The 19,194-nt window shown below is 42.7% G+C and overlaps 1 protein-coding gene across 2 annotated transcripts in view; it reads left to right on the forward strand.

Annotated features, from left to right (window-relative positions):
• Fbxl13 (F-box and leucine rich repeat protein 13) overlaps positions 1-19,194 on the forward strand; it is a 159,340-nt gene that overhangs the window by 45,958 nt on the left and 94,188 nt on the right. For both annotated transcript variants that reach the window (XM_021163601.2, XM_021163602.2), the window contains exons 8-9: positions 13,602-13,697; positions 16,813-16,942. In XM_021163601.2, the coding sequence (XP_021019260.1) occupies positions 13,602-13,697; positions 16,813-16,942 (226 nt within the window). The remainder of the gene's footprint in view (positions 1-13,601; positions 13,698-16,812; positions 16,943-19,194) is intronic.

Here is a 19,194-nt window from a genome sequence, read left to right on the forward strand (position 1 = left end):
CAGTTACAAAGTAGCGATGAAAATAATTGTATGCTGGGGGGGGGGAGGTGGTCACCACAATCACTGCTTAAGGAAGATTGAGACCTGTAGCGTGTATTATTAAAAAACAATCTACGCCACTGTCGGCTAGGCACTAGCGCGGTCTTGGTCTGTTCCCAGCCCAGTAAGGAGCCTGAGACAGAGCCCGCGCCCGAGCCTCCCCCCAAAACACCGACTCTGCCCCTCCAGAGATCTGAGTTCACTCTCTCGCCCCCCCCCACAGCCGGCTGGTGCAGAACCACTCCGCATTCCCAAGTTCCCAAGGTTAGCTGCAGCGCTGCTCTTGCCAGCTAACACTTCACTTCATAGCGGTTACCTCTCCCTTGGAGTTGGGTCTTTGCCCAATCTTCTCGTTCTAAAGCCTGGCTGAACTCCGCCCCAGCTAAATTCTCTCTCTCCAGCCCATCTGAGTCCCCTGGAATGGAAAACACCAATCTTAGTTTAGAATCAACAGACGACACAACTGCTGGGCGTGGAATCTACGGTCCTGAATCATCAACTATTCTATGTTAGAAATCTTCTGGCGGTGGAATCTAACAGTCTCTGGTCTAGTCCCTGGTCTACATCTTGTTTCCTTTCGCTCCTGCCTCGCTGTACCAAAAGACTATCCCTCCCTCCTGCATCCACACTTCCTCTCGCAAACCCGGAATGCCCGCCTCCTCCTTTTCGTCCAGCGATTAGCTTCTTGTCATCTTTATTATCCAATCAATAAGTCAGGTGAAAATTCCACTACAGAGATCCATTGACTTAGCAAGTTCAAGGCTCTCGTGGGCTGTATGACACACTGTCTCAAAAGAAGGAAGGCAAAAATATTCTTGTTTTAAGGTCCATACAAGAACAGCTGGAGGGTCTGTGGTGAGACTGCCTCAGAGGCTATAGTGGGCCAACCCTGCTGTCAGCTACCCCATGCTGAGCAGAGCCAGGCAGCTCTTGGGAACCTAACCTGCTAGCTCTGACATCTGTGAGTGCCCTCAGAACCACCCAAGCTATTGGTCCCATCCTTTGCTTTCCCAGAGGGCTGCCATGTCATTACAACTAACTCCATGAGCCATATCTAGAAAACTCCAGAAAGATCTTCTTGGGGAAAACTCTCAAAGGAGTGTTTTCATAATTCCCAGAGAGTTAAAAATAGATAGCTGTTAAATGTTGAATGGATTTAAACATCTCTTGTTCTGTGAGGCAGCTTATATGTGTGTTTAAATGTCACAGCAGTCCCTGTTCTACCCTGGACTGTCTCACCACTGTGTTCAGGGATAGTTTGAATACATTAATTTGTATTGCTAGGTTATTTTTTTTTATTATTTTTTTTATTACATATTTTCCTCAATTACATTTCCAATACTATCCCAAAAGTCCCCCATAGCGCCCCCCACTTCCCTACCCACCCATTCCCATTCTTTTGGCCCTGGCATTCCCCTATATTGGGGCATATAAAGTTTGCAAGTCCAATGGGCCTCTCTTTCCATTGATGGCCGACTAGACCATCTTTCGATACATATGCAGCTAGAGACAAGAGCTCCAGGGTTCTGGTTAGTACATCATGTTGTTCCAACAATAGGGTTGCAGATCCCTTTAGCTCCTTGGGTACTTTCTCTAGCTTCTCCATTGGGAGCCCTGTGATACATCCAATAGCTGACTGTGAACATCCACTCCTGTGTTTGCTAGGCCCCGGCATCGTCTCACAAGAGACAGCTATATTTGGGTCCTTTCAGCAAAATCTTGCTAGTGTATGCAATGGTGTCAGCGTTTAGAAGCTGATTATGGGACGGATCCCTGGATACAGCAGTCTCTAAATGGTCCATCCTTTCATCACAGCTACGAACTTTGTCTGCTAGGTTATTTGAAAACAGTATCATTGACATCAACTTTATCAACATTTTAAGATCAGAAAACTGGATAGCAGAGAGATGAAAGTACACACTGCTGATCAGACAGTACCATAGCCACCACGGGCAGCTCTAACAAACACTGTGGCCCAGACTAACCTCCCAGGCCCAGACAACTAACATGGATCTCACCCATGGCACTGGACACTAGGAAGTCCAGATCAGGGAGCTGTTCCCTGGCTGGGGTGGTATCCAGAACCCTCATAGGGATAGGGGAAGCTTGGGTGGTTCCCCCCCCCTTTTTTTCCTTAACAATTTAATTCCATGTATTTCGTGTGGTGGAGAGGCGCGTGTGCCGTACGTAGTGTGTGGAGGCTGAAGGACAACTTGTAGGAGTTGGTTCTCTTCTCCTATTTGGGTCCCGAGATGGAACTCACGTGGTCGGGCTTGGCAGCAGGAGCCGTTACCTCTGAGACATCTCACTGGCCCTAGAGGTGTAATCCAGGATGGACTAGAACAGTCATTTATTTGAAATACAATTTTCCTCAAAAAAGTAACCCTTGGTGTTAATGAAACACTTCATTTTATTCAAAATTAGATTGAGCAATAGGAGGTCAAAGTTTTTGTTTGATGTTTAAACTAACAATTTCTTCTTATACAATATCTAATGCCAAAAATAAAGTAACACCTTGACTTCTAGACACTTAAGAAGGGGATTTAACAAAGAAATAAAACTTCTAAGAATAAAATGCTTAACAGTTAAACAATCTGTCCCATGGATTAATTGTGCCTTCTATTTAAACTTAATCTTTTGAGGTGTTGAATATTGTTATAGCAGCTACCCTATTCTTAGTCATTCTCTTGTTCTGTGTGCCCAAACTAGGGTATTCTATAGAGGTTATTTTTTTAATGCCATTTCTGCTGCTGAATAATATTCTAAGAATGTAAGTAACTTTCCATGCCAGTTAGGGCTACATGGTGAGACCCTGTTTCAGAAATAAAATAAAATAAAATAAAATAAAAGTAACTGTGAAGGCTAGCAACTTGTCACAAGCTAGAGTCGCTGGAAAGGAGGGAATTTCAGTTGAGGAAATGTCTCTATGAGATCCAACTGTAAGGCATTTTCTTCATTAGTGATCAATGTGGAAGGGCCCAGCCCATAGTGGGTGGGGCCATCCCTGGGTTGGTGGTCCTAGGTTCTATAAGAAAGCAATACCTTTAGTAGTCTGTGTTCACTTTGTCTTCAATGAGAATCTTGGGTGGTTTTGGTTCCTACCCTGGTGCCTTAACCTTTGTCATTCCTGAAGGGCCTGGGTCATCTGGAGTTCTTCTTAGATTGGGTCTTTGTGGTTGCAGGGCATGATAATGCTGGAGATGGTCACAGGGTGTCTTGTATTCCTGATACACTCCTCTGTGCATTCATCATGGAATCTCAGATTACTTTCTCCTTGATAGCCACCGCAGCACAGTAACCCGCTCCTTGCGTGTGGATGCAGAGATGCAGCGGGGTAGTAGTCAGTGTCGTCTCTGCATGGGAACATTCCTTGCTTTGGGATGGAGATCCAGAGGCAGTAAGTCCACGGCATCAGATCACAAGAACAGGAAAATACTTGGTAGTTTTTTACAGTGGGGAAGTAGTGAGTGTGTCGCAAACATTTCTACTCCTGACTGCTGCGCCAGTGAATCCTGGCTGTGGCAGAAACATATCATACACAGTCTATGCACTGACCCACACCATGTGCGGCCTTTTAGAGAACCTAAGTATTGCCACCTGTCTTCACAGTGACACCCAGTCTCCACTCCCATTGCATCAAACTAGCTGCTTCAGGGGGTGGAGAATATGGAAATACCATGACTTTGTGAACAGGGGACCACTGAAGCATTTCTTTTTACTGTGAAGTAAATTCCTTGACCAGAAGGCTACTGTATATACTGAAGTTCTAGGAATACCCAACTCCAGTATAATACATCAAGGCCTTTCCAGTGTTCTTTTTCATAGTTTCAATGCTTCCCAGGGAGAGAAATCTGCTCCCAATTTCCCAATGCTTTTACTTAGGTGATCTATCCTTCAGAGATAGCAACCATCCGATTCCTGGCTACATTTGCTAGGCATACGTTGCCCTTATCATGATCTCTTTCTGGCATAAGCCAGCCAGTCCCTTTTATACAAGGAATTTCATCCTTCACCCTTTCAACCTTTCTGGGGTTCCTGGGTTCTCTTCTCCTTGACCACTTTTCTGTTTATTTAATCTCTAACCTTACCCAGCCCCCACATCTCCTCCCCCCACTTCAGCTCACTCCCACACTGTGCCCTTATCATCTCCTTCACCTGGATGCAGACATTAACCCTTTAGTCTCCACAGGATGATCACATCTCCTTGCTTTGCTTGGTCCATCACACACACCCATTGCCAGGGTCAGGGACACAGGTCTTCCTACCATTGTTGCCCTCATCCTAGAATATCCAGAGATTGTGCTTCAGGCTGTGTCACCTGACATGCTGTGGGCTCGAACTGACATTTTAACCTTTTGTTACATCTTGCTTTCTATCCATCAATATAAAGAGGCCTTCCCATGTCTTCACTCTTGAGTGTCTTGGTGGCAGAAGTCACTCAGACCTACCTACTAGATCCAACTGTCAGAGCGAACTTCTGCTTGGATAAAGGAGAATATGCCATCCACCCACGGGATCTGCCTCCCCACCCCCACCCCACACCCCTGCATTTCATCTCTTCCTCTTCATATTTTAAGAACTTGATGGGACCCCATTCATCAGTTTTACTGAGTGGCTGGTTCTTGCAGAAGGACTTGGCTGGTGCACATTTGTGTACTTTGCTGGTTAGACTGTCATCTTGGCACAAGCTACATTCATCTGGGATGAAGGAATCTTTATGGAGGGCACAGTGTTCCTTCATGGTCTCTGCTTCAGTTCCTGTCTTGGCTTCCCTTAGTGATGTTCTGCGATGGGACGTGGAAGTCAAAGTCCCGCTACAGGCTCTCTTCTTTGGCCAGTGTATGACAGCAGTGGAAAGCAAGCTGTGGTAAATACTCATCACTATCTACTTGCTGAGGCAGCCGTGGTTCTCTGTTGATGCTCACAGTCCCATGATTCTGAGACACATAAATTATGCCTAATTTTGAAGATTTGTACTGTACCTTTCCCTCATCTTCAGTGCCAGTTGCATCTGGCTTGGTTTCACAAGCAGGGATTTCTCACATGCTACACATTAGTAACTAGGCAGAGTAACAGACGGGGTGGTAGGGGTGGTGGGGGTGGGGCGGGGTGGGGGCGGTGTCTGGTACTGCCAGAGAGCGGATCTGTCATGAAGTCCTCTTGTGAACCGGCTTCTCCAATGTCAGTGTATGGGAACTCTCTCTGCTCAGCGTCTCCCAGTTCTTGCTGTTCTCATGTGGAACACAAGTGCTGATGCTCTGATGCCAAACTGATTCCAGACTAAGAGAAGAGAGTTCGCTCTTTGAACACTGCACATGGAAAGTACGTCATCTTTTGTAGAGTATCATAGAATCTTAACCTTGGAGCTTCTGCTCTAGAAGGCACCAGGTCTTTCTTTACAGAGAGTCAAAGTCCAAGGACTCTGCTTTTGTTATTTAAGGTCAAATGTCTGGTGTGCTTCTGGGGCTTCCGTGTACTGCCAACATTCTACAAACTGCCCATGAGGAGAGCATCCTCCTTATCTTCTGGGAGCTCACTCTCACTACACAAGTCAGGAGGCAGGAGAGGGCTGCAGGTTTGAAGAGGCTGAGGCTCTTGGTTGACTCTTATAGCTGCTTCTGTAACCTTAACTTGGATCAATGGCACCCGGATCCCCTCAGTTTCTGGGTGCTGGCATCCTTGTACCTATAGACTCTTTTTTTGCTGTGGTTCTTCTCTTATTCTGGAGTTTCCCCTCTCATCTTCTGTTTTCTCTATACTTCCCACCATTTCTCCTGAGATGTGCCCTTCTGTGCCCTTTCTTACTCCATTCTTAATGGATGTCTAGAAGCTCTACTGTGGTCTGAGACCCACAGTCCCCAGGCAAAGAGCAGGCGCTGAGTCGTTAACAGAATTGATAGCCTCCTATCTCATAGACTTTAAGTGGTGTACAGTTTTCTTAAAACCCCTCTTTTGCTCTGTGCCACATCTTGTCACTTTTCTGGCTTACATGAAATAATCCAACTGCTGATTATCCATGGAACTAAGTTGGAAAGTCTAGTTCTTCACCCTGACATTCTTCCCAGGAGCTATATTGGCAGCAGCCAGGGTTGCATGTGGAATTAATTTCTAGTATTTCCAGGGGTTATTGCATAGGAACGTTTGAAAATTCTTTATACATTATGTAATGATGGCCCCTTTCCTTAGGAAAAAGTAGAGGTTGTGGTAATGAGTAGTAAAGTCGGAAATAGCTCATTCCATATTCCAATGTGGACCCTCCTCCACTTCTTTTCAGGTATCTCTGGGCAACTCTGCATGGAATTCATGAGGTGTGACATTGTAAAATAGTCACCTAAGAGGTAAATGTTACATGAGCTAATGAGTGAGTAATGCACTGGACACTGGGACAAGTGTCAATGCACACACACTGGGAAAGGTGTTATACAGTTTTCTTTACTAGGTAAGAAACCATGCAAAGCATAGCAGTTATGTGAAAATCCAAACCCATTCATGCAAGAATTTCACATCTAAATGATGCATAGGATCCAGTTAGATTTGTGTTTTGCTGTTATTGTTGCTATAATTAATATCCTATTAGAACTTATAGTTGAGAATGATTTAATCCTAAGATGTGGGTAAAATAAACTTTTCAAGTTTGCTAGTAAAAATCAGATAGTAATGAGAGTTGAGAGGAATCCCAGTGGGTAAAGAGCTTGGTGTGCATGTGTGAAGACTGGAATTTAGATCCTCAGCACCAACCTAGCAAGCTAAGTGTGTAGTGTGCATTTGTAACCCCAGTGCTGGGGGCAAAGATGGGCAGACCCTGGGGACAAGTTGGCTGGGCAGTCTAGACAAAAAGGATTGACTCTGTCATAAGCAAGCAAGCAAGTAAGTAACTAAGTAAGCAAGCAAACAAGTAAATAAATGTGGGGAAGCAGTCGAGGAAGACATCCTAATATCAATCTATTGCCTCTAAATGTGCCTACCTGGGCACAACCACACACACAACCACACACACACACACACACACACACACACACACACACACACGTATACACGGCCTTCCCAACGACACAACGGCAATACATAAGGAAAATGTGAAGGTTTTACCTTTATTTTCATATTTAGATGTATGAAAGTTTTACATTTTGATGAAATCTGATTTATCTTTTCCTGTGTTGCTTTTGCTTTGGATCTCATAGGACTTACTTTATGTTTTCTCCTAAGAATTTTATAGCTTTAGTTCTTCTGTTTAGATCTTTGATCCATTTGGGGTAGGTTTTTATTTTTATTTTTATTTTATTTTATTTTTTATGGAAGTAGGTATAGAAGAGTGTCCCATATCCATTTTTTCTATTTCAGTGTCCAGCATAGTGAGAAACTGTTTTTCCTCAGTAGGATGGTTTGGTCTAGCCATAGAAGGATGTGTCTGTTTCTGGATGCTCCATCCCTTGTGCTGTATGCCTGTTCTGGGACTTAGTGTTTTGATTTTTGCAGCTTTGTAGTTAAGTATGAAGTCAGGAAATGTGACCTCTCCAGCTGCTGTTTTTAAAAGTTGTTTTGAGATTTCTTGCAATTACATGTGAACTTGAAGACTGGCTTCCATTTTTACACAAGAAGCCTTTGGAAATTTGACAGATTCAGTTGAGTCTGTAGACTTTAGATAGAGTTGACACCTTGGCGTTTTTACTGTTCATAGTGTCTTTGGTAGGATTGTCTTCTAAGGTCTCAATTGTGTGCATTTAGTGTTTACATCACCAGCAGTTGTAAAAACCTGGTTTAGTTCCTCTTACTGTTACTGCGCCTTCCAATTCACAGACACGGACTGTTGTTCTGATTCTTCAATCACCTCCAGTTCCTGTCAAGGTGTTTCCTCAAATGGGGTCTGAGGACTAACCTTTCACCTCCTTAGTTGAAAGTATTCCTACGAATTTTATTCAAAAGTGAGACTGTAAGCTCCTTCAGACATGCAAGGAAATCTAATGAACAGCAGTGTGCTCACCCCTGGCATAGTCCAGCAAGCACGTGGAATTAAAGTCTCCTGATGGCCTTTTCTTCCCTTCTTTCTTGAATAGTGTTTGCTATTCCACAGGACAATACAGAACCTCCCAAGTGTGTCTCCGTCCTAATCTTGAGAACCTTTGAATGTGCCACCTTACATGGCACAATCCTTTTTTTTTTTCAGATGTGATTAAGGGTCTTGAGATGGGACAGTTAGCCTGGATTATCAGGACATCTCTCCTGAAATGTCAGGATCCCTGAAAAGAAAAGAGAGAATCAGGGCTTCTTGCAATATTCCTTTCCAAGGGCTGGGTGAGCTCTAGGGACTCTAACTTTCATGACCCAGAGATATAAGTTACCCAGGATCTTCCTACAGGGTAGCTATGTGAATTTTGTGGAAGAAAAGAGGTTTGCTTGTTTGTTTATTTATTTATCCACTTATTATTGAGAGAAAGTCTCAATAAACACTAGAGGTCCTGAAACTCACAATCTCCCTGCCTCTTCAAGTGATATGATGGCAGATAATGTACAAGCTAATCCAGTTTGTTGTCCTTTTGGACCAGATCAGTTACCCAGGTACAGTTACCCAGGATCAGTTACCCAGGTACAGATCTGATCCTGGGGTTTGTCGACAGTAAAATACTCTTCAAGGGTGAATTGTCTCACCTCTTTTTTTTTTTTAGAATTATTTATTTGGGGCTGGAGAGATGGCTCAGTGGTTAAGAGCATCTTAACCACTGCTGTTCAGAAACTTATATATAATAAATAAATCTTTTAAAAAAGAATTATTTATTTAATATACATGAGTACACTGTAGCTGTCCTCAGATACACCAGAAGAGGGCATCAGATCCTATTACTGATGGTTGTGAGCTATCATGTGGGTGATGGGAATTGAACTCAGGACTTCTGGAAGAGCAGCCCATGCTCTTAACCATTGAGCCATCTCTCCAGCCCCTGTCTCACCTCTTACCATGAGCTTCCCATATCATGCCAGCCAGGGCCTTTTCCAGAAGAGCTAAGCGATGTGGAGAGGTTGATTTCCCCACCCCCATCTACCAGATACCGAGTGTCATCACTATGGGTCAGTCAGGCTCTCCTGGTGGCTCTACAGCCATGTTGTGGGGACTCATGCACTGTTGGACATCTCTAGTGAAGTGTCTGGATAATTGCTTTTATTAGTTAAAGTATGTCTTTTTATAAGATTTTAAAATTTACCTAAATTATAATAGTAAGTCAAATGAATAAAAATGAGATGTTAATACTCAAGGAAAATATCAGAGCAAAAAGCATTATTAAGCTGTGGTTTTTCTCTTCTAACTGGTGAATTTTCAATAACTGATTGTGACTTTTCCTGAGTGTAGTGATATCAGCATGCCTATAATCCCTGCCTTGGAGAGACTGAGATAGGAAGATCAGGAATGGCTAGCCTAGGCTACATAAGACTCTGTTTAGAAAAAAGAAAAAAACCACATGTGACTATTGATATACTTGGGTTCTTATTTAATTTTATAGGTAGTCATAAAATATTATATTTTATAGACTTTTTTCTTCCTGCCTTTTAAAAAAGTGAGTTTTAACACTTTCCCTACGTTCATGTTTAGAAAATATACAATATTTTCCTGCCGTTTTTTTCAATGATTATTCGTTTTTTAAAATATGTGCTTCTTTAAAATAATAATTGTGTTCTTTGAAATTTCTTACATATATGTAATGTGTTCTAGTACTCTCTCTTTCACATTCTCCTGTCTCCCGTCCCTAGTAACCCTGCCCTTGAAATCTCTACCACATGCTTTCCCCAGATTCATGACTTTTGCCTTTGTTTTGTGACCCGCTCAGTGTACCCAGAGACATCAGTGTGAGCACTAGGTTGGAACCATCCACAGGTGAGGCCACTAGTGGACATACAACTGAAGACCATGGCTGTCCCTCTCCCTGAGTGTATCAGTAGCAAATACATCAGTAGTGACTGGAGGCGCCTGAGCTGTTCCGCCCATGCCTAGGTGTTGACAGGCCCGTGTTTTTGTGCAGACCCCGCACAGACATCTGCAGCTGCTGAGAGTCCGTGTCCTGCCCAGATGGAGTTAGTTATCCATCGCCCTTCTGTATCTTGCAGCTCTTGCATTCTTCCTGCCTCTCTTCTGCTGCATCCTCTGAGAGCATGGTATAAATACACTGATTAGGGATAGGCCCTCGGCCATCACATATTCTCATCATTCTGAAATCTCTGTGCTCACCAGTGTCCACTAGAAAGAGTATTCTCTCATTAAGGCCAAGAGTAGCTGTAAAAGTTCCGGCTTTTCTATACCTGCCCTTGTTCCTGAATAATGACATGGACACCTTGATATTTATTAAAGGCTTCAAGCACTACAGCTGGGCAGATTCTGAGCTATTCTAACCCTGCCCAGGCCTACTTCCTGAGCCACGAGGGGTTACGTGCAGTCTCACTCTGGCTTCTTCTGGTAGACTCCCTGGTCTCCAAGAACCTCAGCTTGTCTCAAGGCACGGAAGTCCCGCCTTCTCTCCTGTCAGCTATAGGCTGATCAGCTCTTTATTGACCAATCAGAAGACGATGAAGAACAATGTTTTACAACAAAACAAAACAAAACAAAAACCGAGTCAGGAAGTGCTTCTTAATAAGGACAATAGCCAATGAAGGAGCTAGAGAAAGTAGCCAAGGAGCTGAAGGGGTTTGCAGCCCCATAGGAGGAACAACAATATGAACTAACCAGTACCCCCAGAGCTCCTTGGAACTAAAGCACCAATCAAAGAAAACACATGGTGGAACTTGTGGCTCTGTAGTAGAGGATGGCCTAGTTGGCCATCAGTGGGAGGACAAGTCCTGAAAAGGTTCTATGCCTCAGTGTAGGGGAAGGCCAGGGCCAGGAATGGGAGTGGGTGGGTTGGGGAGCACGGGGAGGGGGGAGGGGGAGGGGGAGGGGGTTTTCGGAGGGGAAACTAGGAAGGGGGATAACATTTGAAATGTAAATAAAGAAATATATATGTGTATAATATCTAATTGTATATGCATATATTATTATATATGCATAATTAGATATTATATATATATATATATATATATATATATATATATATATATATTATAGCAAGTCCTGGCTGCATCCAGGTCTCTGGGTGCAGAAATTAGCATTTGAATACACAGTGCACAAAAACACCCCCTGCAAGTAGCATTTGTCTATGAGTGTAAATATAAATATTCAGAAGGCAGTGTGAGAAGTGTGGAGTGCTTCCTGAGTTTTTATATCCTCCTCAGTCAAGAACTATACTTCTTTGTATTGTTTAACCCGAAGCCAGCACAACATGCACACTTTTTAGGGAATACCAATGTGAATGAATAGGTATAGGTTTCTTCCTGAGCGAAAACTGAATTTAGAATACTTTAGTCGTGATTGCTCTCTCCATTCTTAGGATATTATCATCTCGTGTTTAGTCTCTTTAAAATTTGAGAGAGAGTGCAGGTGCTGAAGAGGCCAGCAGAGGGCAGTGGATCCCCTGGAGTGGATGTTACCCGCAGTTGTAAGCCACCCAAATTGGGCCCTCAAGCTCAGCAAAGCATTCTTAACTGCTGAGCAGTCTCCACTAATGCTTTAGTCACACTACTGTTTTACAAGGTTAGCGTGGGTAGCTATGTACTGGTTAGATTCTTTGCTCATCATGAACTATTTGTATCCTCCAGCCCTTTGGGGATTTCAATATTCTTCGGAAATTTTTCTTTGTGGAGGTTCTAAGTGGGGGCAAACTGAAACTTTGTTTTAGATTGTGTACTTAATGGCCTTTCTTGGGTTGTAATTCACAGTTGTGCTGCGTAGCACCTGAGACTGATGCTTACCCTTTTTGTTGCATTCTGTAATGATTGGTGTTAATTGTCAGATCTGGGCTCACCTCAAGGCACACCAGTAAGGGATTATTTAGCTGCTGACGTATCTGTGAGGGCTTATGTTAATTAGGGGTGTGTGTGTGTCTGTGTGTGTGTGTGTGTGTGCGCGTGCGTGTGCGCGCGTGCGCGCGCGTGCTTATAGAGGGTATGGGAGTTCTCCATGAGCATGAGTTAAGATTGTGAGCTGCCTGACGCGGGTGCTGAGAGGTCTTCCGGAAGAGCAACAAGGGTTCTTAGCCAAAGAGCGCTCTCTCTCTTGCTCCTATTTAATTTTAGACAGATATTTTAGTCTTTTTTGACAATATCTTTCTCAAGAATGCTGTCTTCCTTGTATTGATTACCTTAAACTTAAAACTTAGAAGTTTTATGATCACAGTCTGACCAGTGATGTTTTCATTTCTGTTTAACGCTTACTGGATTTTCTCCTCGTGTTGGTTAGCCTTTAGTTTTATTTGGGCTTAATCTGTGGCAGTTCTGTAATGCTTGGCTCCAGTTTGTGTCTCTTTAGAGAAAATGATTTATTTCTGACCAATGTCCCAGGGTTATTTTCAGTTTGGAACCATGCTTCATCCTAATATAGCAAATCCAGCTGCAAAGATCATAGATTTCAGGTGGATTCCATAAACAGTTAAAGCAGGCACGGCAGCTGCTCTTTCCTTACCAGTTCTTTGGGGCAGGGTTTAATTCTATTTTTATTCCAATGGCATTATAACGTGTAGTGTGTGCCTCTGTTGGATAAGCATGGTGACTCTCTCCTGTGTCTGCATAGGCTTACAGAGCTCATTTGTCATGAAACCATCCCTATTGCCTTCCAGACACTTGTACCAGGAGTGCTTGTCAGCCTGGATTTATAAACTTCCTTTACTTAAAAAAAAATTAAGTTATGTTTAAAATTTGTTTTAGTATTTATTGATGTTTTGTATCAAGAATATTTTTTCCCAATCTGCTACTTATCCAGAGATGGAAACCAGATGGGTTTATTGAGTTTTCCTAAGAATATCATAACTTTAGGAAAATGCAGTTCATCTTAGCAATTATTAAATGAGTTCTGTGTTTTAGCTACTATTTAGAGAAATATCACTAGCTATCTTCCAGAATACTTCCTTCATGCAGAAAACAAGTATGCTCATCTTTTTGCTATCTTTCTGTAGCTATCAGTTTGAACTATCACATGATCATATTTTCAAGAGGTTTATATAAAACTCTATACAGAGCTTGCAGCTCAGTAGTAATAAAATATTGTAAAGAACTATGAACAGAGACTACATTGTAGAGTTCCACCTAGTACGTTGTTTAATTCACTGTAAGAATATAGTTTATGATGCAGCTTTAAAACAATTCCAAGATTTATGTTGATAAGAGTCTGAGGAAGCCAGGCAGTGGTGGTGCACGCCTTTAATCCCAGCACTTGGGAAGCAGAGGCAGGCAGATTTCTGAGTTCGAGGCCAGCCTGGTCTACAGAGTGAGTTCCAGGACAGCCAGGGCTATACAGAGAAACCCTGTCTCGAAAAACAAAAACAAACAAACCAAACCAAAACAAAGAAAACATTCCTCCCTTGAAATGCAACTCTAGCCTTATCTAATATACAGAAGATATTGCTGTTATTAACACACACACACACATAATGGAAGAACTACACCAAAATTCAGGTATCAGTCAAAATGATTTTTCTTTCTGTGTTTAGATTTTCTTGTACCTCACCTTTAAAGACATGATGGCGTGCAGTCGAGTCAACCGCTCCTGGATGGCGATGATTCAGAGAGGCTCCTTGTGGAACTCTGTGAGTAGCCGTGCAGGGCACTGTGGTCTTCTCACGGGCACATGGGAATTGTCTTCCGGAAGGCCCTGTAGTAAGGGGGCCTCCTTCCTGCTCCCCCACCCTTCTCTGTGGCCATCAGCAGAAAGGGCTTTTTGTTTGTGTTTTTGGTTTGTTGGCTGTTTGGTTTTGCTGGAGGAAGAGGTGGAAATTTAGAGTAACAGTATCTTAAGAGATATATCTGAATTTAAATTTTTAAATGGTGGAATATGTGAGTTGGATATTCTTTTTAGACTGAAGCAAAGACTCATTTTGCTGGGTAAGCTACACCTTCCTTACCCTTGCCTCATTATTTGTCAACTTCTTCCTGCTGATGAAGGCAGGTTCTACGCTGAGCTCTTACTATGAGAAAGAAAACTTTTAAAAAGGAAGCATTTGAGCAATAATCCCAGCACTCAAGAGTGAGGCAGGCAAAGCTCTGAGTTCAAGGTCAACCTGGTCTACTTAGTGAGTTTTAGGACAGCCAGGGCTATATAGTGAGACACTGCCTTAACCCTTCCTACTCCTCAAAAAGAAAAAGAAAACATTCTTTATTATTAGTTTTTTATAATTATTTTATGTGTATGGGGATTTTACCTCCATCTGTGTGCCACCTGCACGCCTGGTACCTGCCATGCTGAAGAGGCATTATATTCTTCGGGAAGGGAGTTTCAGAAGACTGTAAGCCATCTCATGACTGCTAGGAACTGAACCTGGCTCCTCTAGAAGAGCAGCCAGTGCTCTTACCACTGAGCAATCTCTCTAGCCCCGGGGGCAGGGGGAACAGTTAGAGCGTATGATTTGTAATTACCATCTCATAGCTCATAACAGTAAGGTTGGTTCTAAAACAGAGAAGGCGTTTCCTTACTGAACATGACTGGTGGCATATAGAACCCATGAGAGAGGGTGTTTATATGTATTTTGAGTAGTCAGGGCTGATAGATAAACAGGAAAACTAACAAACAGATACTGACAATATTTTTAGCTGTAAGTTTAAGCTTTTGTTTGAAACACCCAAGGTTTGAATGCTTGATTTCTTATTTTACTTTCTCACTGCCTCCTTATAATTGTGCCACACTAGAAAACTCACAGGGAAATTAAGAGACTTGTTACTTTAAACCATCTTATTCGCTGAATGTGGTCCTGAGATCAATAGCATCAGCATCACCTGAGAGCCTGTGGGAGATACAAACTTGTAGGCTGCCCTCCACCTCTCCTCCCTGCACATGCTCTGTTTACTGAACTCAGGAGTAGTGATCAACAGTCTGTCTTCACAGGTTTTAGAATCTCTTTCTTAAACTCAAAGCCAAGACAGGTGTGTCTAGTTTGTGAGCACCTCAGCAGTATGGCTTGACAGTCACGAGAACAGTACACCATGACAGTCAGGAGTGGATGGTGTCCTGACGGGATGGATGGATGTGCACGGAGCTGACTTTCATTTGGAATTGCTGGCACCTTGTCCTCTCCTCTTAGTTTCTATGAAAAAGCATAACAGATTTCGTACCTAGTGCCTGACCACCTGGCCACAGGTCAGTTCCAGTCCGTGGTATCATCAGTCTTCTAGTCATTATCACTGAGGGAAAGTGATGAAGTCAGCTATGAACTAACTTTAGAAAACAGGGAAAATAATACTAATAACAGTTCCTGAACCTTGGCTGACAGTTGTTGAGATTACAGCATCATTCACAGACAAAAGACATAAGAAGTCTCCGAGGGACAATGTAGGCTTCATTTTTACTGTTGGCCATAAGACTTCTCAGTCTCTTTGGAATGAGAAGTACAATTGTTTCCATCTTATAAAAAGAATATAGAAATAGTCTTAGGAAAAGAATAGTATAAAAATATCAGCCTAGAAGCTCATGTCAGATAATACCAGGCTGTGTGTACGTGTCTTGTGTCTTGTGTGCATGCCGGTGTCCTGACAGATTCAGATTCAAGCAAGCTTATTTATATACCTTACACAGCTTGAAAAGGTTTGTTGTTGTTGTTGTTTTAATTTTACATCTTGTGAGGTCTAGTCACGGTTTCTGAATTAGGAACAAACAGCTGGATTTAAGCTCAGCCTGCAATCCTGTGCTGTCCCAGGCTTTTCCTTCCTAGATAGACATTGCTGGTTTTCCCATTGACAAGTGAGAAAAACAAATTAGCTAAGAAATAGCCCACATTAGTAAGAGCCCGGATTAGAATTCGAGCTGTAATCTGCCCATCCACGGTGTGTGCTCTTAATTACTAGCCGTTTATAAGGAGATCCATCACCTGCCGCTTGCCCTCCTTCTAACCAATGGTGCAGGTCCTCTGCTTGCCAGGCTCTCTGAGAATGGAATCTTGAGTTCTGAAAAGCCATTCTCATCAAAAGAATGGCATCAGGTGATGTCAGCAAGTCAGTTTGTCATGAAATTCCTAGATAAGGGATGTTGTCTCTGGACTGAGCGAGAGCATGGTGTAGCTGGGGGATGTTGGTTTGGGTGTCCTCTGGTGTATTGTGTTCTTTTGCCTGAGGTCAGCTCCTGCTCAGTGTTATGGTGTGTGTGTGTCTCCATTTATTTCATCAGTCTTATTGGAAGACGTTAGGGTGTCTCCTCTTGCTGCTAAAATCCTGCTCCTTGTTTTTGATACATGCCCATGACTGTAAATTCTTGCCTGAGAACCACAAAAAATACATGAGATTAAAGAGTACTTGCTTTTAGAAACTTTGTGAGCGCTCCCAGGTTTCTGATACGTGAGATTTCATTGTTTTTCTGCTCTGTATGTCTTAGCTCACCAAGGCCTAGGAGCCGTGTGCACACCGAGTATGGAGTTCAGTGATGGAGTGCTTGTCTGGCATGCATGGGGTGTTTGATCCCTAACTAGAAAAAAGCGTTTAAAGTTTTTACCCTAGTGTACTGGCCTAATCTAATAGTTCTGGAAGTGTGTTTGCACGTATAGTCCTTATCTTGTGGGATTTGCACATCAGTGCACTCTGCCATTATTAGCTTCTTTTCTCGTTTGGAAATGATGAATCTAAGAAGAGATTCTAGTATTTGATGCGTGAAAATGTTTAAAATTTTTATACAAAATAGCTCTTCCTTATTTCTTAATGCTTTTTATTTATCCCCCTTAGATTGATTTTTCCACAGTTAAGAACATTGCAGATAAATGTGTGGTGACCACTTTACAAAAGTGGCGTCTAAACGTGCTGCGTTTAAACTTCCGAGGCTGCGACTTCCGAACAAAAACCTTGAAAGCTGTCAGTAAGTATGCTTGTCCCGGGGGCCTGCCTTGTTCTCTTGTATCCAAAGTGAGAAAAGTGTTAAGGGGAAATATTGTGTATGATAATTAAAAAAAATCAATCCACGCTATTGCTGGTTATGCTCTAGTAGCCCAGTTTCCTCTCCCCCATTGGGAGCTTCAAGCTGCAGTCTTCCCTGTTTCCACGTGGTTTCCCTGCCTCCATCTGAACTGCTCATATCTTCCCACCCATCACCCGTGCCCCCTGTGGCTAGCGGTCACAAATCCCTGTAACACAGTAAAATCAAAACTCTAGAGGCTTGTAAATTATCAGTCAGATTTATAACAGTGGATTTTCAACCCACAGAATGCCCACACAATGAACATAGAGCCAATTGATATTGATACAAGCTGCTCACCTAGATTGGACAAATTGCTCTACAATATTCTATTATTCTTCTATGATATTCATAACTACCCGTGGCTATTTCAAGCCACTTGGATCTGATTTGTCTTCTTCCTCCATCTTCTCTGTCTCCCTCTCTCTGTCTGTCCTCTGTCCCCTCTCTCTGAAACTCTCAGCCCTGTCTTCCTTTTTCATTGTCCAATCACAAACTCTACTCTTATATTTCACCTGACCTCACCTGTGTATTGACCGCAATCCGCAGGGAAACACCAGCATTGCCACATTGTGTGCTTCAGGAATTGGTCCTTTGTGCATTCTTCTTGATCAATTTTTCCCTTTTGTCTAGAATTCATGTATATATAATCAATTTATCTGTTAAAGATATAAGAATATCTTCTCATTTTAACAAAATCTGACAGTTGGCACTAATGGTAGTTCTTTTCATCTCCTCAAACCATCCACCCACTTAGGAAGGGTTCCTGCCTCTATCAGCTTTTCTAAAATCACATTGACATACATATGAGTTTAAAGTGAATATCACTGTCTCCTGTGAGGCTATGCCAGTGCCTGGCAAATACAGAAGTGGATGCTCACAGTCATCTATTAGATGGAACACAGGGTCCCCAATGAAGGAGCTAGAGAAAGTACCCAAGGAGCTAAAGGGGTCTGCAGCCCTATAGGTGGAACAACAATATGAACTAACCAGTACCCCCAGAGCTAGTGTCTCTAGCTGCATATGTAGCAGAGGATGGCCTAGTCAGCCATCAGTGGGAGGGGAGGTCCTTGGTCTTGTCAAGATTATATGCCCCAGTACAGGGGAATGCCAGGGCCAGGAAGTGGGAGCAGGTGGGTTTGGGAGCAGGGCGGGGGGGGGGAGGATATAGGGGACTTTGTGGTATAGCATTTGAAATGTAAATGAAGGAAATATCTAATAAATTTTTTTGAAAAAAAAATAAAGTGAATATCACTGACACCATGATGAATATCATTGACTAATGTCATTATGCTCTTCTGGTCCCTGTTTTCTCCTCAATGTTAGCCCTGAAGATTTTTTTTTCCCAACACATGGTTTCTCTGTGTATTCCTGGCTGTCCTGGAACTCACTCTGTAGACCAGGCTGGCCTCGAACTCAGAAATCTGCCTGCCTCTGCCTCCTGAGTGCTGGGATCAAAGGCGTGTGCCACCACGCCCGGCTTGAGCATGAAGAATCTTAAGGATTCCATAACGAACAAGATTTATTGTCTCATTTTAGCTAAAGTTTTGGCTAGAGATATTTTTATGTCTAAGCCGGTTGCTGGACTATTCTCATGTCAAGGAATCGGCAGATCAAGTTACCTGTCCTGTATGATTTCCTCAAATTTTTCGAGATTTTCAGGGAATCTTCCTTTGTCATATCTGATCCACATCACTCTGGAAGGGGGTCCAAAGCCCTTTCTCCTTTCCTGTCAACACAAATACAGAGTCCTTCCCCCAAAATATGTCATTTGTCCAGTAACTGGAAATCATTAAAGGTATAGCTTGACCTCTTTCCCAGAGGAATTTTAATATAACCACTAAACTCAAAACCACACACATTGTGATAATTAAAGCAATTCAAAGCAATTAAAGCAATCTAAACACATATTAACTGTTGAGACAGTGCTTCTTCACCATCTCCTGCTTTTTGACCTGTAATTTAAGATCAAAAGTCTCAGTATTTTATACATCTCTGTGTACTTCAATCCTCCTGGCTATGGAGGGTAATATCTCTGTGGGGACACATGTCCCTTTCTTTATGTAGTTCTCCAGGCCTAAGTCTCTACTGTCTGAGAAAGGTCAGGCTTCCTACCACCTGCTCTCAACCTAAGTTTTTCAGATTGAATGCCTCAA

Source organism: Mus caroli, unplaced genomic scaffold (assembly GCF_978045245.1).
Source record: "Mus caroli unplaced genomic scaffold, Mus_caroli_1 scaffold_4, whole genome shotgun sequence".
NCBI lineage: Eukaryota > Metazoa > Chordata > Mammalia > Rodentia > Muridae > Mus > Mus caroli.